Genomic DNA, 24,238 nt, shown 5'->3' on the forward strand with positions numbered 1-24,238 from the left:
GTGTTATAGTCCAACGGTTAAGGTCTCGGTCCATTATGAGCTTGTGCTCTGGGCTGTGAAGGCAAGTGCTTCTTAGTCCTCCCCCATCCTTCAGTTGGACAGAACGGTTAGAATGGGCCGGACTTGGGTATGTCCCTTACCCCCGTTTGGTTAGGCTCTGATAAAACCCCAATAGGTTAGCCTCTGGTAAAATAGTTTCTCTTGAGGGCAAGCCTTGTTAAGAACAGAATGCTCTGTACATTTCAGAATGATTCCTTTTCCCTTCTGCTGGAAACATGAGAGGGTTTTTCTCCAATGTTTCCTGTGGGAATCTGATTGAGCTCCTGGAGGTAAAACTCACAAAAGTGTGGGGATCCCGCTATGTCTCTTCCTCATCTTAATTTAACTGTGTTACCATAAGGTAGTCCTGTACAAGGAGTGAGCTCTGTTTTTTGAAACAGTGTCATCCCAAGTAGTTTTATTAAAATTTAAATTGAAGCAAAGGTTTATTTGGTTGACTATAAGGACATTTATTGTATTTGTGGTTTCTGTTTTTGTGTCTTTCTCTTCAGTACTTGGACCATGAGACTGTTTCAGCCACATTCGTCGACAGTAGTGGACAGTTTGTCTCCTCCCAGGTGACAGGAATTAGCCGGAACCCTTACTGTGGCTATGAACACCAGACTCTGTCCAGCCGGGAGCGCATGGAGGAGGACTCCTTGCTGGCTGCCTTGCAGTGGCAGGTGCCGGACATGGGCTCAGTCCCCTTTTTGAAGAGTAGTGACCCTTCTTCCAGCTACTTTGTCATCTTGAACTCTGCAGCCTTCTTCAGGGTGGGAAGCCAGCTAGAGGTGCTTGTTCATGTACATGATTTTCAAGGCAAGCCCAAGAAGTATGGTGGAGACTACCTGCAGGCCAGAATCCACTCCCCTAAGCTGCAGGCAGGGGCTGTGGGCAGAGTGGTGGATTACCAGAATGGGTTTTACAAGGTGTTTTTCACTTTGCTCTGGCCAGGCAAAGTTAAAGTGTCCATATCTCTGGTCCACCCCAGTGAAGGGATCCGAGTTCTTCAGTACCTACAGGAAGAGAAACCAGACAGAGTCTATTTCAAGAGTCTCTTTCGTTCAGGAAGAATTTCTGAAACTACTGAGTGCAACGTGTGTCTTCCTGGGAGTCTGCCCTTGTGTAACTTTACAGATCTCTACACCGGAGAACCCTGGTTCTGCTTCAAACCAAAGAAGCTCCCTTGCAGCAGCAGAATTAACCATTTCAAAGGCGGATACCTGAAAGGCCTCCTAACTGCTGCAGAGAGTGCTTTCTTCCAGAGGTACATGCTCCTTGTTCTAGGGGGTAATTTAAGAACGCTTTTCCACTGACTTTGTCCCATTTAGACTTTTCTTGTTTTGATTATGTGCTGCTTATATCTCTCTGCACTTGGCTCAGTTCAGAGAGGTGGTGAATAAGAAAATAAATGCAGATTTATATTTTGTGATTAGTTTTTTAAAAATGAAGCTTAGTGCTTATTCCAGTTCAAATTAAAGACAATTTACCCTTGAATTTTTGTTTTTTCACCCTCATGTCTGTGTTTTACTTCAGAAGTACATAGCACATCTATAGCTATATAAGCAAGATCTATATTTTGTGATTAGTTTTTAAAAGTGAAGCTTAGAGTTTATGCCAGTTCAAATTAAAGACCCTTTTTTACCCTTGAATTTATGTTTGTTTACCCTCATATCTGTGTTTTACTTCAGAACTACGTAGCATATCTATAGCTATATTAGCAAGATCACTTATTTACAGAACAGATTAAAAAAAAAAATCATCCAAGAACAGAGCTGCCAGAGGTACTGTAATCAGTACAATGTGTTAATTTCATCTAATAAACTAAAAAAAATTTAAGTGACATTTCAGTTGTTAAAAATCATATAAACATTTATTGATAGTACTAGAATATGGCAACATTGCTCGGTTGATTTAATGATATGCATGGGAAGCCAGGAATACCTCAGCAAACTATATATATATATATTTTTTTTTTTTTCTTTTTTCTTCTCCCCCCCCCCTTCTTTCACCTCCCACCCCACCTCCCTGTCCGGTACAAGCCGTTGTTTCTCAGTCTGGTTGTGTAGGACACAGCTCCCTGGCCCATGCTGGTATTCTGAGTCTTGCGCTCCCCCCCGGCTGAGGCAGTCGGTTGGCTGACCGCTCACAGCAGCTCATGGCAGCTCTCGCCAGCTGCTGGCTGCTCACACTGGCTGCTCGCCACTCACTCTGGCCACTGGCCACTCATGGCAGCACACGGTAACCCACAGCAGCCCATGGCCGCTCATGCTGGCTGTTGGCCACTCACTCTGGCCGCCAGCCGCTCATGGAAGCACAGCAGCCTGGGGCAGTCTACAGCAGCTCATGCCGACCGACCTTGGGTTACGGGCTGCTCATGGCAGCCCAGCTCCAGGGAGAGCCATTGTTTACAATCTTAACTGTAGAGGGTGTAGCTTACTGGCCCAGCTTACTGGCCCATGTGGGAATTGAACCGGCGACCTTGTCATTAGGGGCATGGTTATCCAACCAACTGAGCCACCGGGCCGGCCCAGCAAACTATATTTTTAAGTTAAGTTTTATACGTTTGGATGTAAGTATACAACTTTTCCAGTGTAGTGATCAATATATATACTAATGTGGAGAACAGAATACATGAAATCAGTATGAATTAAAATTTCTGTTTTCTTCAACATTCCATATAGTTCTGAAGTAAAATAATATTTCTAAGAAATAAAACCTTTTAAAAGCTAGATTATCAGGGTGGCTGGTTAGCTCAGTTGGTTAGAGTGAGGTGCTAATAACACCAAGGTTGCCTGTTCCCCACATCGGCCGCTGTGAGCTGTGCCCTCCTTTAAATAAATAAATAAATAAATAAATAAAATAAAAGCTACATGACCAAAAGTACAATTAATTTAAAGAATGTAAATTTTTAAAAAAATTTTTTAAATGAAATATACTTTTAAAACATTCCCTTGTAGATATTTTGTTGTGTACATCTTGGCACTCTGAAAAATTTTATGTTTTATGTCCAGTTATTACTCGCTGGGGGAAAGCTTCCTACCTTAAGGTCTATAAGAGCTTCTAAAATAATATCCTCTAATTCTCCACTCTGGAGTCAGTTTTTGGTTATAACAGTTTAAGTTACACATTTGATGAACTCATGTCATGCTTTCAGAAGGCCAGCAAAGGGAGCACTACTCAATGTATTTACTGTACTGTTTTTGATAAGATGGCCTAGTTTTCATATGGCTCAGTGCAAAAGGACTTTAGCTTTAGTTTTAATCCTGAGTCTGATCTTAGATATGTTATTTATTAATGACTGAGCAAGTTATTGCATTCTGTGCATTTTTAGCCCATGTATGAAGACTGCTCAGTTACCCCCGTTTATTTTTGTTTATTTATTTATTTTTATTAGTTTCAGGTGTTCAAAATAATGTACTAGTTAGACATTTATCATTTATACCCCTAACAAAGTGATAACCTCCCTCCCCCAATCGACTATCCCTCTGATATTGCATACAGCTGTTACATTTCCACTGTCTCTATTCCTTATGCTGTACTCCGCTTTTTGTAAATATATATATATATATATATATATATATATATATATATATATAAAATGGTAGTTGACATTCATTATTATTCAGCTTCAGCTTCAGGTGTACACTGCAGTTATCAGGCATCTACACCGTCTCTGAAGTGGTCTCTCTAATAAGACAGGTGTCCATTGGATGCTCGACAAAATCTTTACAACATTATTGATTATATTCTCCAAACTGTCTTTCGTATCCCCATGGTAATCTTGTAATTACTGATTGTGCTTTGTAATCCGCTCACCTTCTCCCTCATCCTCACCCGCCCCCCATCTAGCAACCCTCAGTTTTTCCTCTGTGTCTCTGAGACTGTTTCTGATTAGTTTGTTCATTTATTGTATTCTTTAAATTCCACATATAAGTGAGATCATATGGTATTTGTCTTTCTCCATCTGACTTATTTCATTTAGCATAATGTTCTTTTAGCAATTCCACTCCTAGGTATCTTTCCAGAGAAATCCAAAACACTAATTTGAAAAAATTTATGCACCCCTATGTTTATTGCAGCACTGTTCACAATAGCCGAGACAGGGAAACAACCGAAATGCCCATCGGTAGATGACTGGAGTAAGAAACTGTGGTACATTTATACAATGGAGTATTACTCAGCCATAAAGAAGAATGAAATCAGTTACCTCCTTTTAGAGTCCACTTCGTGGACTCCTGTCAGTCCACTTCGTGGCCTAGCAAAAAGGAGGAAGCGTAGCCTGTAATTAACTCAGATTCCAAGTGGAAAAAAGTGGGAGAAAGGTTACAGAAATAAATAAGTGTAAAATTTAAAAATGTACCTAACATCAAATCCTACCATTTAAACCCCAAAACACCTGTGAATCCAGAAGGATAAAATAATGTCTGCCCCTCCCCTTACTTGCATATCCTGAATGAGGTTGGTTGATGGCACTTTTTAGTAGAATCATTAAGAAATTCTACTTATCTGGAAATAGGGCTTATCTGGAAATAGGGCTGGGAAAACAGTGTTTGATGTAGCATAAATTTTTGAAAACCAAACATTTGACAGAGTCCTGATGCTGATTTTATTTTTTGCATTGTTTATTAAAATTCTGAAATTTTGCACCAGGCTAACTGAAAAGAAAAAGAGATTGAAATTGATCATTTGAAGGACATTTGGGTTTACTCTCTTGAGCTCATGGCCTGAATATGTTAAGCTGATACCCACTCTTACCTCTTGGTGGCTTATAATGTTGCTTAATTTAGAAAGGATTAAGAAGCTTAGCCATGGTCTTTGGGTCCCTAAATGACAGATAAATAAGGTGATCTAATGTTTGTTTTTTACTCTTAAGAAAAAAAAGTGTTGGTTTTGGAAAGAACAACAGTACTTTGATTCAAAGATCCTGTTAATATAAGGAAAGACCTTTTGAAAGAATGAGCTTATCACATAAAAAGCTTCTTTTTATTTTAGCATGATTTACGCTTTTTTCTTTCTAAGTTTGTATTTAAAAAAACTTCAAATCACTAGAAACACTGCAAGAATACTAGCAATGAGCACCCATATATCTTTAACTTAGATTCTCTATTGTTAATGTTTTGCCACATTTGCTTTCTTTCTCTCTCTCTAAGTGTGTTTATATGTGTGTTTGTGTATAATTTTCCCCCCAGAGTATTCGAAAGTAAGTTGCAGACATCATGGCACTGAATCCCATGAGTATGCGTCTCCTAGGATCATGGACTTTCTCCAACATATAATCGTAACACAATTACCACATTTGGGATATTTATCATTGATGTTATAGTTATTTAATATGTAGTCCATATTCAAGTTTCTCCAGTTGTCCCAATAATGTCTTTTATAGCAACCTTTTTAATTTTAATTCATTTAATCTTTGATCACACACAATGTGTTTAGTTATGTCGTTAATCTCCTTTAATCCAGAAGAGGTCTCTAGCTTATTATTATTTTTTTTACGATGTTGAGGATTTTGATGTCACTCTTTTGTAGAATGTCCCTTAATTTGGATTTGCCCCTTTATTATGTCTGCATGACTAGACTGAGGTTAAACATTTTTTACAGGAATATTGCAGAGGTGAAGTTTTCTTTGTTTCCTTTCCTTAAGGCTCTAAACTCATGAAAACAGTTTATATGTGCTTTTAAAAGTCATGTCCTCTCTTAAATGTCACTTATTTAAGCAATGAAATTCTGTTATTCTCTAATGTAGCCCCCTATGCTTCCTTAATTGCTTTTTGTCTCTGTTCCCCGTTATAATGTCAGTTTCATAAAGGAGGAGACACTGTGCATTTTGTTTACTGTTGTATTCCTGGCATCTAGGAGTGCCTGGCAAACAGTAAAGTTTAAGTATCATTTAAGGACAAATTTCTTTTGAATTGACTTTTGATGAAACAAAAAATCCTGACTACAAGTTCCCATATCAAGAGTTTGGAAAGTTAGCATTTCTTTTTGTTTATTTATTTTCAGTCTAAGTACAAGAGGCCTAATTATTGTGACCCAGTTTCTGGAATAGTTACACTGAATTTTCAGTACTCTTCTCCTGGACTCCACTCAACCCCACTTTTTAACACAGTCTTCCATGAGATATTTTTCAAGCATGGACTCTAGTCCAAGGACTGTGCTAAGTACTGAAGACAAAAGATGAAGGAGACAAAATCCATGTCTTTGAAGAGTATAGGTTTTAGTAAGAGGAACAGATGCTGAAGAGCCATAGCAGTGATGAACAGAGTACTGCATGAGCACATATCTGGGGACAGGCGTCTCCAGTAGGACTCATCTCAGTTCTGGGTAATCTGACATGTGCCTAAGTAATCTGACATGTGACTTAATAGCGCATAGACTTGCAGTGTGAAAAGTAGGTAGTAACAAAATAGGCGTCCTCATCTGTGTGAGCCATTCTCTCAGTCTAAAGAGAGTAAGTGATTCAAACCAGAATGTCATTTTGGAGTTTGGGTTAAGGGCTAAGAAGTGAAAAACTAAGAACCTATTTAATTCTTATTTAGTTTATATATTCATATACCCTATTTATTATTAATTGTGTTAATTAACATCTCTAAGAACATTTCATTTTAATCAGGCTCCGTGAAATGATATCTTTTTTAAATTTACAAATAAAGATACATATTGGAAAATAAATGTTCCTGAATCTGAGCTTGTACTCTTTTTATTCCTCTTAAAGTGGTGTCAATATCAAAATGCCGATCAACTCCAGTGGACCTGATTGGGTGATGGTGATACCCAGGAGAATAAAAGGTAAAAAGGAATGAGCTCGAAAATTTGTTCTTTTTCTTGCTTAGTGGGTTGAGGCTCTGTTGTTTTCACTGATGTTACAAAACACCCTTTTACCCCCTTTAATATGCCATGGTTACTTCTGGCCACAAGTGAAAATTCTGAAAGAGCTTTTAGATGAAAATAAATTAGATCTTATGTCCGTAGCCTGGGTTTTGCTATTTATACTCATGTAAAAGTTGTCTTCTTCCCCTACTCCCCTTTCTGTTTAGCTCAAGACCCGACAGAGCTATGCCATCCATTATGGTAGCTATTAGCTTCATGTGGCTATTTAAATAAACTAAAATGAAATAATATTAAAAATGAAATTCTTTAGTCACACATGCTCAACAGTCATTCACAGTGTTTAGGGGCTACCATGCTGGAGAGCATTTTATAAAGAATGTATCTATCATTGCAGAAAGTTCTGCTGGATATCACTGCTCTAGAGATACTTAAGAGATGAGTGTAAAATTGTCTTGGAAATTTTTAAATCAAGAACACTGGGTTAGTGGGCCGGCCCAGTGGCTCAGGCGGTTGGAGCTCCTAACTCCAAAGGCTGCGGGTTCAATTCCCACATGGGCCAGTGGGCTTTCAACCACAAGGTTGCCAGTTTGATTCTTTGACTCCTGCAAGGGATGGTGGGCTGTGCCCTCTGCAACTAAGATTGAATACAGCACCTTGAGCTGAGCTGCCGCTGAGCTCCCTGATGGCTCAGTTGATTGGAGCGTGTCCTCTCTACCACAAGGTTGCCAATTCAACTCCCGCAAAGGATGGTGGGCTGCGCCCCCTGCAACTAACAACGGCAGCTGGACCTGGAACTGAGCTGCGCCCTCCACAACTAAGACTGAAAGGACAACTGGACTTGGAAAAAGACCTGGAAGTACACACTGTTCCCCAATAAAGTCCTGTTCTCCTTCCCCAATAAAATCTTTAAAAAAAACACCAAACAAACAAAATAAAAACCTGAATTAAAACAACAACAACAACAACATTGGGTTAGTGAAAGGATGCTGTCTGGACTGACAGCATCAGCACCGGGGTCCTTGTTAGAACTGCAGATTCTTGGGTCCATCCTCAGACTACGGAATCAAAAACTCTGGGGAGTGGGTCCAGTAATCTGTGTTTTAACAAACCTTCCAGGTAGTTCTGATTCATTGGTATAGGATATTATTAAAAGTAAAAGAATGAAATTCAGAAGAGTAAATGTATGTGTTATGGTTTTGCTGAATAGATAACATTAGCTATAGTGACTTTTAGAAAGAAAGGATGAACATTATTACAGAGGCTTATGCAGATGGCAGACAATTGCTTCTTGACCTTTTGGCTAAGTGCAGATGGAAGCAAGGTCCTGTTAGCTGTTGAAAGCATACGAGATGTGATCAGACAATACGGTGAATGTTTAAAAAGAAATTTATTACAGCAAAAGACACATTGCCATTAATCCCCCTCAAAATGTTCTCTTTCACTTCAAACACACTTATCCCATCGTTCTTTCCACTTTCTGAAACAGTTCTGGAAGTCCTCTTTCTTGAATATCTTTAGTTGTGCTCTTGTGACTGCCTTGATGTCCTGAATCATTTTAACGTTGGGGAAGAGCCAGAAGTCGCACGGTGCCAGATCCAGTGAATAAGGTGGATAAGGACACACCGTAATGTTTTTATTTGACAGAAATTGCCATATGCTAGAAATGATGTGTGACACAGAGTTTTGTCATGATGGAGGATGATTTATGGCACACTTTAAGACACCCCTTCTCTCAACCGTAGCTCACACCCGACTGACTGCACCGAACAAGTTGAAACTTACCACACATTGTTGCTAAAGTTTGACGCGCCACTTCCCGTGTTGAAGAACCCTGTCTTTCTGTTGGATGGCATGCAGCAGCAGCATTCACTGTATTTATTGATCACAGTGGAAAGGCTCTGTGTCAGATATTGCTTCTGGTATGTCAGTTTCTGTCAAATAAAAATATTATGGTGTGTCCTCATCCACTTTATTCACCGGATCTGGTACCGTGCAACTTCTGGCTCTTCCTCAAAGTCAATGACCATGAAAGGAAAATGTTTTGAATCTATTCAGAACATTAATCGATTCAGGCAGCCATGACAGTGCAAATAAAGTCCTCATGAAAGAGGACTTCCAGAAGTGCTTCAGAAAGTGGCAAGAACGATGTGATAAGTGTTCGAAGTGAAGGGGAGTATTTTGAGGAGGATTAATGGCAATGTGTCTTTTACTGTAATAAATTTTTTAATTTAAATACCGTATTTTTTTGATCACCCCTTGTATATATAGTATTGCACACAGCAGGTGTGGCAAACACTAATACCACAGGGACTAGGTATATAACACACATGGATCCAGCAGGGTGGGTATTAGCCATGTGCATATGTTGTGTGAGTGGTGGGGAAGGAATCAAAGAGCAAGTACCGTCTAAAGGGGGCAGCCTTTGCTCACTTCATTCTGCATTGTTGCCATGCAGAAATGTAGACCCAATTCGGCAAGATATGTAGATTTTGTTTTCCCATGAAAACCCAGAAATCTTAAATTTTAAATGTGAAATCTCCAGATTTCAAAAAATTGACATCTAATTCAAAACTTTTAAAGTATTGTGTGGGCTAATAAAATTTATTCATGGCCTAGATGCAGGCAGAACACTGCCAGTCTATATCTCTGGTCTCCATTATCAGATGCCACAAAAAATCCCAATCTTTTCCTAATGAAGAGCTGTATTTGATTTACTTGAACCCAGTGAGTTACTAATTTTAGAGGGTATTCATATGGAAAAACATTAATGGAAATTACTTATCTCTTATCTGCTTGGCCCTCAACCCCACGGCCAAGTTGTTAGTAGACGTGGTATTCCCCAGTAGTACTGCATTCCTCACACTTTCTCATGTCTGATACCTCGGGAAGCCCTGTCCCACTACCACATCTAGCTTTCTCTCCCACCACCCCAGTTGTCTGGCTTGCCGTGCTTGTGATGTCTATCGGTGTTTAGTGGGATGGTCAGTGAGAGGAGCTTTGGAGATAGTTTACTTGTACTGGACAGGTTTTGGGTTTCATCCAGGAAGTGGTTGAGGGTTTGTGATGCATGATTGTATTTAGAGAGAAGGCAGATTCAGTAACTAGTGAGGTTTTTGATGGAGTTTTAGAGGAAGAAAGCAACCATGAGTCAGTAGGAGAAGAATAGCCTGGCTTTGAGAAAACCATCTCGGAGCAGGCACTGTACATAACTGGAAAGAAAAGGGCAATTGCTTTATATAATATCAAAGAAGTCCAGCTTGGCAGAACCTCACTGAAGTTCACCCTAGTGACCAGCAGGGGGCACTCAAAGATCCTAAACGAAGGACTCCTATCCTCCCTCCCCTTTGTTACTTCCTTCTCTTAAAAAGTTCTTTTTTCTCTCTGATAATTTTAGACTTTAAAGAAGAGTTGCAGAAATAGTACAGAGTTCCCGTATAGCCTTCACCCAGCTTCCCCTTATGCTAACATCTTATGTAATTACAGAACACTTATCAAAACTAGGAATTTAACATCAGTACAATATTAACTAAACTATAGAATTTATTTGGATTTCATCAGTTTTTCCAGTCGTGTCCTATTTCTGTTTCAGAATCCAGTGCAGGATCCCACATTGCATTTAGTCACCACATTTCCTTAGTCTTCCTTTTGTCATAGTTCCTCAGTCTTTCATTAATCTTCCATGACCTTGACACTTTTGAAGAGCATTGGTTAGATGTTTTTTAGAATGTCTCTAAATTTGGGTTTGTCTGATGTTTTCTTGTGATTAGAATGAAATTATGCATTTTTGGAAAGAAATGTTGTGCCCTCTTAGTAGGTACCTGGTGTCAATATGCATTTCTAATAATGTTAACCTTGATCACTTCGTTAAAGTGATGTCTGCCAGGGTTCTCCACTATAAACTTATTTTATCTCTGTATTTACTCAGTGTTCTGGGGAGATACTCTGAGACTGTGGTAGGCTGAATAATGCACCAACCTTCCCAAGATACTAATTCCTCAAATTTGTAAATGTTACCTTATATGGCAAAATAACCTTTGCATATGTGATTAAATTAAGCGTTTTGAGATGGGAGATTATCTGGGTTCTCTGAGTCGGCCTTAAATGCAATCACAAGTGTCCTTTTAAGAGGGAGGCAGACGGAGATTTCATACAGAAGACTGACGGCAACATGAAGTTGGAAGCAGAGAGATAATCTGAAGATGCCATGCTGCTGGCTTTAAAAATGGAGACAGGGGCCGTGAGCTAAAAAATACAGCTCTAGAAAAGGCAAGGAAACAATTTTTTCCCCTAAATCCTACAGAGAGAGCATGGGTCTGCTGACACCTTGGTTTTGGCGCAGGGATACTGGTTTTGAACTTCTGGCTTCCAGAACTGTAAGAGAATAAATTTATGTTGTTTTAAAAAGTGCCTATCTATCTTTGTGGCACTTTGTTATAGCAGACACAGGAAACTAATACAGACACTACATAAACATTCTGTTTCTGCTTAAATTTTCACCTGCTAATTTTAGCATTCATTAGTAGATCTTGCCTACAGCAATTATTTCTGTGGTGTTCTAATAGTGAATTGCTGTATGTCTCATTCTTAAGACATATGTTAATTGGAATTTTTCTGTAAGGAAGAGTTGTCCCTTTTCCCCCCATTTATTAGGTTGGTGCAGTTTTTGCAGTTATTTTTAACCTTTTAAACCGTAATTACTTTTGCACCAACCTAATATTTTATTATCAGTATGGACTAAAGATTATTTATTTCATTCTTCGGGTTATCATCCAATTCAATCTTTTTGTTGTTGTTGTTGTTCAAATTATTCCAATTTTGGCAATTGGGAACTTTTCCAGTTTGGCTTCTTTGCCCATTGACATGCTCTCAGCATTTTTTGTTTCGTTTTGTTTTTTGAATATGTCCTTTCCGACATCGCAAGATATTTCAGGCCCATCTTGTATTGTCTTGGAAGGGTTCATAGTCTTTCCACTTTTATTATTTCACTTATGAATCCTATATTTTGGAGGGTTTTTAAAAATCTCCTATGAAATTGTGTTATTTATTTATGAGTTACATGATTTTCCTACAAGGTAAATTTATTCTAAGGTGCATATTTAGAGTCTGGTGGATTGCTTGAGATTGCCAGTGCTACCCCCTTGCGTGGGTATAATTCCAGTCAAAAGCAAAGCAACACAGCTTTAAAAGTATTTTATTTTTAATTTTTAAAAAATTTTTTTTCAGTTACAGTTGACATGCAATGTTATATTAATTCGAGGTATAGAGTATAGTGGTTAGACATTTATATAATTTACGAAGTGATCCCCCTGGTAAGTCTCGTACCCACCGGGCACTATACATTATTACAGTATTATTAACTATACTCCTTATGCTGTACTTTACATCCCTGAAAAGCAACACAGCTTTTAAGTTGACTAGACTGCCTTGTCAAGGGCAAGTAAGTGTCTGCTTTCTGACAGGCTTTCCTAGTGGCACAATTATTGCTGAATTTTCCTAAGCACCTGTGCTGTGGTCCCCAGACTATCATAGCCTCATGGTTTAGGGACCTTGATGGCTTCTAATTTCATCAACAGCTAACTGGAGCTTGTATCTTTTTTAGAGAGTTTAGGAGAGGACTAGATCTAATGGCAACAGAATAATTATTAACAAATTTATGGTTCTTTACTGTTTTTCTTTATGTTTTGAAATATATCTAATGGAGCACACAGATCATAAGCATATAGTACAATGGCTTTTTATATTTGTACATCTCTTTGTAACTGTGGTAGGCCAAATTCTGAGATGACTCCTACTGATCCGTGCCCTTATTAATCCCTTCCCTTCAGTTACATTATATGACAAAGTTGACTTTAAAAAAAGAGCAATTATCCTGGGTAGGTCTGGCCTAATCAGATAGGCCCTGAACAAGGACCAGGTTCTTCCTAAAGAAAGAAATTAAAAGTGTGAGAAGGATTCCACATGAGAAGGATTTCATGTGAGGGAGATTCTTGTTGCTGGCTTGAAAGATGAAGGAGGCCATGTAGCAAGAATTGTAGGCAGCTTGTAGGAGCTGAGGGCATCCCCTGGCTGACAACCTGCGAGGAAATGAGAAACTCAGTCAAAAGGAAAGTGAAGGAAATAAAGTTGCTTATAACTACAGGGAACTCAGTTTAGCCCACTTGAATGAGCTTGGAAGCAGATTCTTTTCCAGGGCTTTCAGAAAAGAACATAGCCCTGCTGACATCCGATTTCAGTCTGAGACCTGAGCAGAGAGCCTGTCTGTGCCATGCCCCAGACTCAACTTACAGAACTGTAGGTCATAAATGCCCCTTATTTTTAAGCCACTAAATCTGTGGTGATGTGTTACACAGCAATAGAAAACTAATAAATTACCACCCAGGTAAAGATATAGAATGTTTAGAACATAGAGAATATTTCCAGCGTTCCATTACTGCCCTCTACTATTAAAAACATACTGTCACACTATTATAGTATTACATTTTTACAATAACCCTTTAATATAACTAGAAATGTACCCACTTATAGATAATGAAATCAAGGTACAGGTCCAATTAACTTAGAAAATCAAAGGGCTCATATCTTACATATAAAATCCAACTAACTCACACCATTTGGGGGAAGGAAGCACACGCCCACAACTGTATCAGTGATAGAATGTATGTCTTTGTAAAGAGTGCTTCTACCACAACCTGTCCCTACAACTCTTTGAGAAACTTTGGCAAGTTACGAAGTAACTAGTTTTCTTCACCTTTAAAAGATATTTGGACTGAGGTCTCTTTCAACATTCTCTGAATCTACAGGTATTTCTCCTTATACAACGTGACCGGCTGTGCCTAAACAGCTTGATATACACCTATCCTCATTCCTCATCTTTCTGAGATGTCACCCAAGCATTCCTGTGTTCATCGTGTTTCCTGGTCAAGGAATTGTTTGACTCCGTTTCTTCTCTCTTGTCTTTCTTTCCCTTCATGAACCATGCATTCCCTTTGTCCTGCCTTTTACTGTTCTTCTATGGATAATTCCATGCCATAAAATTAAGGACATTGTGTCAGCACATGTGCACCAACATATATCCCACCCTGAATTTTCAGTGTATCCCTCTCTAGCTCTTTCTAGAATAACCTAGGGGAATTTCTCTCTCTGCTTTTCTCTCTCTCATTTTGTGCCATTTGTGGCCCAGATAATCCTCATTATGGCTAATGAATGACCTGGGATGATGCCTTTTGGAGGGAAATTTAAGCCATGGGCTTTAAAGAGAAGCCAAGACATTTTAGAGAAGCAGGGACCTACTTGCAAATAATCAAAACTGTCTCTTCTGAGTTTGTATAAAGATATTTATATCTGCCTTTATAACCACCTCTGCGTAAACTTCTTTCTTCACCATCTACATTCAAGATAACCATAAAATTGAGTAGTAACTCATTTTTTTAAAATTATTTTTATTCTGCATGTATAGTACATTCGGTGTTATATTATTATTTGAAGAGGCTTTTATATCTCAGTTACCTTACATGAAAATGCATTTTGAGTTCCAAGAAACACTGACTTTTTAAACAACTTCAGACTGCTTAAAATTCTATTTGTCAGGAAATGTTTTTGTCCCAGCTGACCATAAGAGGGCAATGTAGGTACACGCATTTCACTTTAAAAATAAGTTCTGTTATTTAGCGCTACAGGTTTAAAGAATTAATGTCAGGTTCAGTAATTGATTTGCTTTGCTTGACTTAACTCTGGTAATAAATATAATTAACATTTGAATAGAAATGGTAATTGGTTCCCGTGTGATACACACTTTTCTTTATAGCATGTATTTGACACAGAATAGTCGGTTCTACTGAATTAACCCTGGTAAAAATTGTGACTTCAAAATCACTTGTAATACCCATCACAGTAAATATTTTCTTTGGGCCCCCGGTGTCTGCTCTGGAACTCTCTGGCCTGTGCAGCCGTGACATGCTGATATAATTGAGGGAGCTTTGGGCAACATGTGGTAACAATGGGAAAGCCACACTTAGTACATGTTGAGAAATTGTTTTTGAATAAGCCAAATACACATTTGAATGAAGACAGTGAAGGGGCGTTTCTTCTTTAGCCAGCAATCTGATTAATCTTTTTCTCTTCATTCTCATTGATTCATCCATCCATCCTTTCATTCATTCAATAAATATTTAAGTACCTACCGAGGTGTGGCAATTGTCATACTTCATCTTTCAGAATCCCACAGTTTGAAGAATGTTAGGGTAACGAATGGGTCAGGAAATAAATTATAGATATCTGGGTGGAGTCCAGTCCAAGGTGTATCTGGTCACGCTCCCCTAGCCACCCCTTCTACCAATGTCTGTGTTGAAATGGATTGTTCTGAATAAGAACTCAACTCTGATACAAAAACTTCCACAGCGCATGATTCACAAACATCTCCAGCACATTAGCAGTTTTGATCCCCTCAATTCTGGTAACAACAAAAAATATTTATCCAACCTCCTATTTTTTCTTTCATGATCACATTTGCAAAATAAAACTTTTATAAATGCTGTTTACTTTTTAGCTGAGGCCCTGAACAGGCAAAAAATTAGCAGATATGTAAGAAAAAAGATTAAGTATACACTATCTGTCAAATAAGGCACTTTTTTTTTTTAGGACTTTATTGGGGAACAGTGTGTTTTTCCCCAGGACCTATCAGCTCCAAGTCCAGTTGCCGTTTTCAATCTCGTTGTGGGGGGGTGGAGGGAGGGTGGTGGCTCCCCACAGCCCACCATCCCATGCCAGGTAGAACCGGAGTATAAGCGGAAACCTTGTTGTTGAAGGGCACCTTTCTTAAAGAGAATAAAACCAAAATAATTCTAAGTAATAAGGGCAATATCAAGAAATCAAATTAAGGTGAAAATAGTCACAAATAGGGGACTCAAATTTAAATTTCTAAGTCATATAAGCGTTTGGATTTTGAATTGTGGTTTAACAGGTGAGACTATAGAATCACTGGATTATGATCAAGTTTGAACCTTGGGGAGTGCGAGGAAGTGATATAAAATGATTGGTGGTTTTCTGAAGATTGTGGATTTGAATAAGTGTTAGAAACGAATAAGTGTATACCATCAGGAAAAAAGCCAAAAAGAAAATGGTTGATATCTACAAACATCTGTTTTTGAGAGGCAGTATACCATCGTGGTTAAGAGCATGGGCTTTGGGGCTCATCTGCTTGTATCAGGTCCTGGCTTTGCTACTTACCAGCTCTGGGGCCTAGGTCATATTGCTTAACTGTGCTGAAAGGTAAGGATAATAATAGGACATACCCTAAAGGATTGCCCCGAGCACCATATGGATAATATGTTTAATTGCTCACAACAGTGTCTTGTGCAAAGTATACCTGTAAGAAACATTAACCATCCCTGTCTGTCTGTTTTGAAGCATGTAAAGTGTGTTATTTCCATAGTGGCATTTTCTAAGGGAGGTGTTAGGGCAGAAGGATGTTGATTCTTCCTCTGAAATGGGTCCTGGCACTGTTATCATGTGTAGCTAGACTATAACCATGAATACACATGGTTGTATTTTTAATATTGTTCAATGTTCACAAAGACCTGCGAACCTTTTGTATAGTGAGGAATAATTCTTTAGACTGTCTGTCATAGTTTGGTCTCTGAATTGGTGGTTTTCTGAATTAATAGTTGATTGTAGGACCCTTGGGTTAAAACTTTCCTTTTGATGGGCTGAGAAACAGTGGACTGTTAACTATGTATATGTAAAATATGAATTTAAGCTGTTATTTGCCTCACAGGCATTTGGATGAGAAACTTCTATTCTGGGATAGCAGTGGACAATGCTTATATTTACATGTTTCCTTGGTTTTTGACTGCCTTTATTTTTGGCTTTGATTAAAAACATGCATAATCGGGGAATGCTCGAAGTCCCCTTTTCCCCTTCTGTCCACCAACACTCTTAACACCCATTTCAGACCTTCCCATTTTTGTGCAAAGGAGAACCTTTGGTAACAAGGGGGAAGTTTGGGATTTCTTTGAGATGTGACAGCAGGAAATGTTACCCTCATGCCATCAGGCTAACAACTATAGGGGCGTAATAATTGTGTTTCTTGAAACCTTTTTTCATGTGTGGTTTGTTGGAGAAGAATTTCAGAATATCTCATTTTTTTCCTTTTTCTTTTCAGAAACTAACAACCTAGAACTATCTCAAGACTCAGGAACTTTTCCTTCTGGGTATTATTACAAAGATCAGTGGCGGCCTAGAAAGCTTAAGATGCGCCAGTTTAATGATCCTGACAACATTACAGAATGCTTACAAAGAAAACTAGTGTATTTATTTGGTGACTCAACAATCAGGCAATGGTTTGAATACCTGACTACATTTGTTCCAGGTTGGTACTTTGTGTTTTGTTTCAGAACTCTTTCCCATATGCACGAAATCATCTTTGAAATAAGCAGACTCACTCAGGTGCCTGAAGAAAGGCATCAAGTGAAAAAGCAGTTATTTCTCTGTAGGACTAAAGAGGTATCTTAACCCTGGAGAGATGTGTGATAGTTTTTGCTCAATGGTGGGGTTGTGATGTATTGATGGAAGCACTGGGTTCTTATTGTATGAAGTTCACACCACTGATTAGCTATGTGACCTTGGACAAATCATTTGCTTCTCAAAGGGGCTTCATTTCTCCATGTGAGATGAGGCAGCTGGACAATATCACATCACTTCTAATATTCTAGAGGTGGACATTTTCAGTTGCTTCTCTCTTAGTTCTCTTCAGTCCAAATCCAAGCTGAAGGAAGGAAGCAGCCCAACTGACTAGGCTGTTTTAACATGTCCATGCAGGAAAGCCGTCCTGATGTCATCCATCGGGCATTCCATTGGGTGACTCAGAGATGGAGCTGCTTCTACTGAGGGAGTCTGGGTAAGTCCCAGCAGTCTTAGCTTCCTGGTTTCGCTGCTGGGCTCCAGGGTTACTCTCTAGACTTGGAATAAACCCCACTCAGTGGAAGACCATTCCTTATTCACAATGGGCCTTTCTCTTCCTGGAAGGGGTGAGGAAGGATGGATCCCAGGCAGGAGGACTAGAGGACTAACAACTTTGCTTGCAATTTAGAGAGCTGATAAATAATTCTGTGGGAACTGTTTTTAAGGGCTGTATATGGGCAGGGATTTTTATAAAGCAAATTCCCATGGTTTCTTGTGAGTTGTTGTTTGTGATGTTTTTCTTTTTTCTCTTTTATTTATTATATCAACTTTCACATTTAAGTTTTAGGAAGAGAGAAGTAGATGTGACCTCAAAAAGTGAAAAGTTAATTCCAGTTTTTGTTTTGATTGTTTTTTATTGAAATAGACATAGCTGAGTTCTAGTCAGTAAAGCATAAATTATAAATCAAGAGAAAGGAAATACTTTGTATGGCATGATGCTAAGCATGGTTTGATGCCGACCAGGCAGGGCCCTCCAGGAGTTGCTTGATTCTTAAGTTCTAATGACGTAGCTTGGTATTTCCTTTCATAGCAGTGATCACATTGTCTTGATCATTTTCCGCCTTACCCTCGTAGAGATTTTCACCTGATAAAGCTTTGTGTCTGTACTTGATCTTAATCAAAAGAAAGAGTGGTAGGTTGAGCTTTTATTCAATTAAGTGGGGGCTAAATGGTAAGTATTATAGTAATGAATTAGATAGGCACATCTAGAAAAGGAGCCTGGGACTGCATGGGAAAAAACACAAACCTTTACCTTAACCCTCAAGAGAAATATGGGACATATAGTTTGATGTTACTTCTTTAGAACCGACTGGAAACGCCTTGAGGGCAAGGACTAACTTCTCCGTCTGAGCACTGCTGACTTATAGCACTGTAGTAGCTGGCACTGAGTAGGTGCTTAGAGAATGTTATCTGAATTGGGTTGCCAAAATTAGTCTGTTTTCTGTAAGGCACTTGCAGGAATATTTAGGGATATGAGACAGGCCTATCCTCATGGGGCGTATGTTAAATGATGAATTATACAAAGTTGTTTTTTTTTATGAGTAACAAGGAATCAGTGATTCCTGGTATCTTCAGAGAAGCTGGACTTTGAAACACAGCAGATAAAGTGGGGGGAAGAAGAGAATTCTAACTGTGCTGCTGTCTTTGTTATTCTTATGACAGAGATGGAAGTTCTCTAAGATATTAACATGCTTTTCCATCCAGAGGGTGAAATTGAAAGTCAGAAGAAACAGAGTCTCTCGTTTCTTTCCCTTATAGCAAAAAGAGGTATTTAGTGACTATTATGTGTTCATAGAAAAGCAGAAGTTATAGCCTTTGTCCTGGAAGAAAGAATATTTATTAGAACAGTAACGTGTAAGTGCCAAGTTGGTTTTTTAGATTTTCAACCATCAGTGCAAACAGGAAGATTTCTTGACTTAATAGTGGTAAACAGGTTATTTTATTTCTGAGGTATGGACATAGGTGTATAATCTATCACTGATATTATTACTTGTAATGTCACGTTTATGGAGTGATTTAAATAAGAACTGTTAGACTAAAGACTGTTGGGATGAGTGAGGCAGTGACCTAGGCATTGCATTTACATTTGTATTGTACCTGTTTCTTCTACTTTCATTTTAAAACCTGTTTTTTGAAGCCACTAAGTAAAGAATAAAGAAAGTGTATTTGCTTGGTTAGAACATTTCTATGAATTTGGGTTTTCTTTGTTTCAGATTTAGTGGAGTTTAACTTGGGCAGTCCCAAGAATGTGGGTCCCTTCCTTGCGGTGGACCAGAAGCACAACATCCTGCTCAAGTACCGCTGCCACGGCCCACCCATCCGCTTCACCACCGTCTTTAGCAGTGAGCTCCGTTATGTGGCGAATGAGCTGAATGGCATCGTGGGAGGGAAGAACACCGTGGTTGCCATAGCTGTGTGGTCTCACTTCAGCACCTTCCCCTTGGAGGTGTATATCCGGCGGCTCAGGAACATCCGGCGAGCAGTGGTCCAGCTCCTGGATCGAAGCCCTAAGACCGTGATCGTTATCCGGACAGCGAACGCCCAAGAGCTGGGGCCGGAGGTGAGCCTTTTCAACAGTGACTGGTACAACTTTCAGCTGGACTCCATCCTTCGGAAGATGTTCTCAGGGGTTGGAGTCTATCTCGTTGATGCCTGGGAGATGACTCTGGCCCATTATCTACCCCACAAGCTACATCCAGATGAAGTTATTGTGAAGAACCAACTAGACATGTTCTTGTCCTTTGTGTGCCCCTTGGAGACCTAGCCTGCCCTGGAGGGGACTGGAGGAATCACTTTCAGCGACTTTCTCCATCACCTGCATTACAGAGATTATGTGTGGCCCTGTGGAGAGATGGCTCCCATTGACATGTAAAAAATTTCAAGAAGAGCTGGACTTTATATAATGACTTGTAAGGAGCATAGAAAATGCAGATTACATTATAGGTTACCTATAGAATATTCTCCAATCTTGACTTGGCCATGGGAGAACAATTATTAACAGCATCCACACACTGTATTGCCCTTGTAACCAAAGATGCTAATGAGTGTGTTTTAACTAGCTTCTCCTGGGAGAGGAGATTACTGTACTAAAAAGTATGAAAAATGATCCGACCTACATGGAAGGGACGAGTTTGGCTGGCAGTAGAGTGTCTATAGCTTATGTGGCAAAGGAAATTGAGCACGTCTGCACAAATAGCACAGTTGGTCCATCTGCAGCTGGGTGAACTAAGGAGGCATATATTGTCCATGGCTCCTGTAACGCACTGAAGCCTGTCTCGGGAGTTTCTCTTCATGATCCACTTTTTAAGAATTACCTAGAAAGACCAGTGCCCTTGGTCAGAATTTCTAGTGAGAATATTTGCAGTGTTCTGCTTTTATCTAGAAAAGAAGCAAAAAGTAGATATGCAAAGCAGTATGTATACAATCTCCATGTTCAGTTGATATTTGCATTGGGTGGTTGTTTCTTGATTCAGCTAAATTTTACATGGTGAATACTTATTTTAAAATAAACACTTTTGAAACTAGAAGGGTGAAATCTATAAACGGAAATTTATTTTTGTGTTCTGAAGTTTGAAGCTTTTAAGAATTGATTGTTATGTAAAAAATGCTATTTATTATAAAGTTGTGGAAATTATTTCCATCTATTTCATGTATTTCTTTTTTGGTTGTTATTTTGAATTCCTAACCAAAATTAGAAATTAAAATCTAATTAGAAATTAAAGTTAGATATTGAAATCTGTAACAGGTATTTCTTGATTTGGGCATAAGGTACACACTCTTAGAATAGTGGGTCAAGTAATTTGTTTCTTTAACTTAAAATAGAGAATGTAAGATCTTCCTTTCCTAGCCATGAAGGCCACCTTCAAGTTTACAAAATATATATCGATTGGGAAAGAAGATTGATTGATTGATTGATTGATTGACTTTATTAGTTTCAGGTGTACAAAGCAACATAATAGTTAGACATTTACACCCCTCACAAAGTGATACCCCCCTCCCCCAAGCTAGTACCCCTCTGACATCTTATATAGCTATTACAATACCATTGACTATCTTCCTTTGCTATACTCCACCTCCTGTGACTGAGAAAGACAAATACCTTAAGAAGATTTTAAATTATTTTTTGAGTCTGAACAGGACCAAAGTAGTTAAATATATTAAGATAGCTTAATTTTAATGGTCTTTAAGCTTTAGAATGTCTAAGGATCTCTTGGAATATTTGATAAAAATGCAGAATTGGGGCTGTTCCTCCTGGGAATTGTGGAATCAAACTTTGTGACAAGTGCCCAGTGATTCTGATGCAGTGGTGGTATGCTACACTTTGAGAAACACTAAGGGACAGAGGGAAGATAGAACTAAGGAAATAATAATTTTTTTGTCTATTATTTCAGGGGCTTTGTCCATAACAATGAATTCTGATCATAATAGTGTAGGTGATAATAGCTTCATTTTATAGATGAGGAACTTGAGTTTGAATTTGAACTAAGGTAAATGAGAGTCCATAGCTCTTTTCAACTACAACTTGTTGGACTTTTGTAAAGAGAAGTTTTCTTTTTCCTGAAAAAAGTTTTGAGCATTTTCCCAAGGATTGATGGAGGAGGCTGAGTCATTATCTTCCCAGGAGAATTTCAAGAAGAGAGAAGACACTGCCTCTCCAGGGCTTTGGAGAAATGCTACTTGTTTGTGCAAATGGTTTCTTGTGATCTTGTCCAGTTTCTGTTATTTTTTGATTTAGTGACATGAGATCCTAAAAATTTGATGACACAGTTTCTTGAAGTATTCTCAATCACTTCTGTCCCTCTTCTAATTTGTTTTTCTACTCTAGTATGGAAGTTTTAAAAAAATATGTAGGGTAGAATTTGAAATACTATCTAAATCTTTTTCAGAATGATTAGATACAATATTTTAATTTCTTCTGAAAAGCTTATTTTAGGCCAGTACCACATTAGCATGCCAGCCAAATAGCATAGTTTGTTTTAAATATATATTTTCCATTATAAAGGGCATCATGATTCCCCCCCCAAAGGGCATCATAATTTTTAAAATAATTTTTTAATTTTTCAGTTACAGTTGACATACAATATTAATATTAGTTTCAGGTGTACAACATAGTGATTAGACATTTATATAACTCATGAAGTGATCACCCCGTTAAATCTCGCTGTATCCGTCTGACACCATACATAGGTATTACAATATTATTGACTATATTCCCCATGCTGTAGTTTATATCCCTATGACTGTTTTCATCATAATTTTTAAAAACTGTAAAATCTAGAAGAAAATCTATGGATAGAATCCAGAATTCTATCATCTGAATGCAAACACCATTGAAAATAGAATTTACAGTATATTTTCAGTGCACTTAGAATGCCTACTCCTCAGTGTGCAAAAATACGATCTCCAAGGTGCTTCTTTCTCTTTGATATACCATTACCATTTTGGTATATTTTCTTCCAGGTTTTTTAAACCACATAGCTGTAATCACAGAATATGTAATTTGTATCTGTGGTCTTTTTAACATACAAATGTTTTTGTATGTTAAATAGTCTTTACAACTTAATTATAAACGTAATTATAATTTACAACTTAATTAGCCTCAGAGTTACACTAATGATGTTACCATTATTTACATAAGTTGGCCATTATAGTTGTACATACAGATTTATAATAAAATATTAAAACAGTCGCTTATATACAATTTCATTGGGTTAAAATATATGGATTTTTATTTTGGAACTGGACAGCATTCATTTCATTTAATGGATCTCCTCATAGTCTAGAACTCAAATGATTGATTTGATGCTACTTGTGAAAGGGAGAATCCATAATAAGGCGCTTCCATATTTTATATAAGTCAAATTATATTTTATAGAAGTCATCCTATTAAGAGTAATTTTTCTCTAAAAAATACAAAACAGACCTTTGGTATTTCAGTATGATCCATTTTACCATCCTGAACAATCATCCTTTTATTAAACACCAATTGCCTGACATTTCCTGGCTTCAGGTATTAAGTTTCAGATTGATACATCCAGGTGCTTGACAAGAATATACATGGTAAGCCTTTACACACCCAATGTGTTACATGCCAGAGGTGAGTCTGTTTCAGGACTCTATTAAAGGAAATAGCTGAGGTACAGGGAAATAAACATCCAAGGGAAACAACAAAAATAAGACCCCTCCGTCCAAAACTTCTCAACGTTATCTGTCTGGGTCTGGGTAAATTCAGCCTTTTAATATTAGCTAGTCACATACGCCAGAAATGCCACTTTAAGTGTATTTATTCTCTTGTGTTAGCATTATTCCCCCAAGGGTTTATTTTATGTCTACAGTATATTTTCAGTGCACTTAGAATGCCTACTCCTCAGTGTGCAAAAATACGATCTCCAAGGTGCTTCTTTCTCTTTGAAAATGAGACCACAGTCCCTGAGTGCTAGGGGCATCTTAGGAATCCTGGGGCGGTGGGGCAGGGGGTGGAAGACATGAGGGTTGTTGAGGGCAGAAGTTTATAGGATACAGAAGGTAGAAAGGCACAAAATGCACCTCATCAACTTGTCTAACCTGTCTCTTGAAAGTGCTGTTACATTTTAACTTTTTTAAAACGGGTGAACTTAAGTATTATATTTTGCTTTTTAATATCCTGTATTAAGTGAGAGGAAGTTAGGCTTCTTTTTAAGAAGGCTCTTGTGTTGTTTTAAAGATTTAAGGACCTGCTTGTGTTTAGTTCTAGATACCCATTCCTACTGGAGGACGAGACATTTCTTGTCTAATTATAAATCCGGATTGTAATACTGTGTGTATGTGTGTGTGTGTGTGTGGGGGGGAAGCAGTACACAGATTACAGTAATAAGTGTCCCGGAAGGAAAAGAAGCCACAGTGAAACCAAATGTCACAGGAGAAATCC

The 24,238-nt window shown here is 38.3% G+C and overlaps 1 protein-coding gene across 4 annotated transcripts in view; it reads left to right on the forward strand.

The window, feature by feature from the left end:
• NXPE3 (neurexophilin and PC-esterase domain family member 3) overlaps positions 1 to 20,971 on the forward strand; it is a 41,887-nt gene extending 20,916 nt beyond the window's left edge. For all 4 annotated transcript variants that reach the window (XM_033087538.1, XM_033087554.1, XM_033087561.1 and 1 more), the window contains 4 exons: positions 552 to 1,306; positions 6,758 to 6,831; positions 17,033 to 17,239; positions 19,545 to 20,971. In XM_033087538.1, coding sequence (XP_032943429.1) covers positions 552 to 1,306; positions 6,758 to 6,831; positions 17,033 to 17,239; positions 19,545 to 20,095 — 1,587 coding nt within the window. In that variant the 3' untranslated portion in view covers positions 20,096 to 20,971. The remainder of the gene's footprint in view (positions 1 to 551; positions 1,307 to 6,757; positions 6,832 to 17,032; positions 17,240 to 19,544) is intronic.
• The last annotated feature ends 3,267 nt before the right edge of the window (positions 20,972 to 24,238 follow it).

This window comes from Rhinolophus ferrumequinum, chromosome 2 (assembly GCF_004115265.2).
Source record: "Rhinolophus ferrumequinum isolate MPI-CBG mRhiFer1 chromosome 2, mRhiFer1_v1.p, whole genome shotgun sequence".
Lineage (NCBI taxonomy): Eukaryota > Metazoa > Chordata > Mammalia > Chiroptera > Rhinolophidae > Rhinolophus > Rhinolophus ferrumequinum.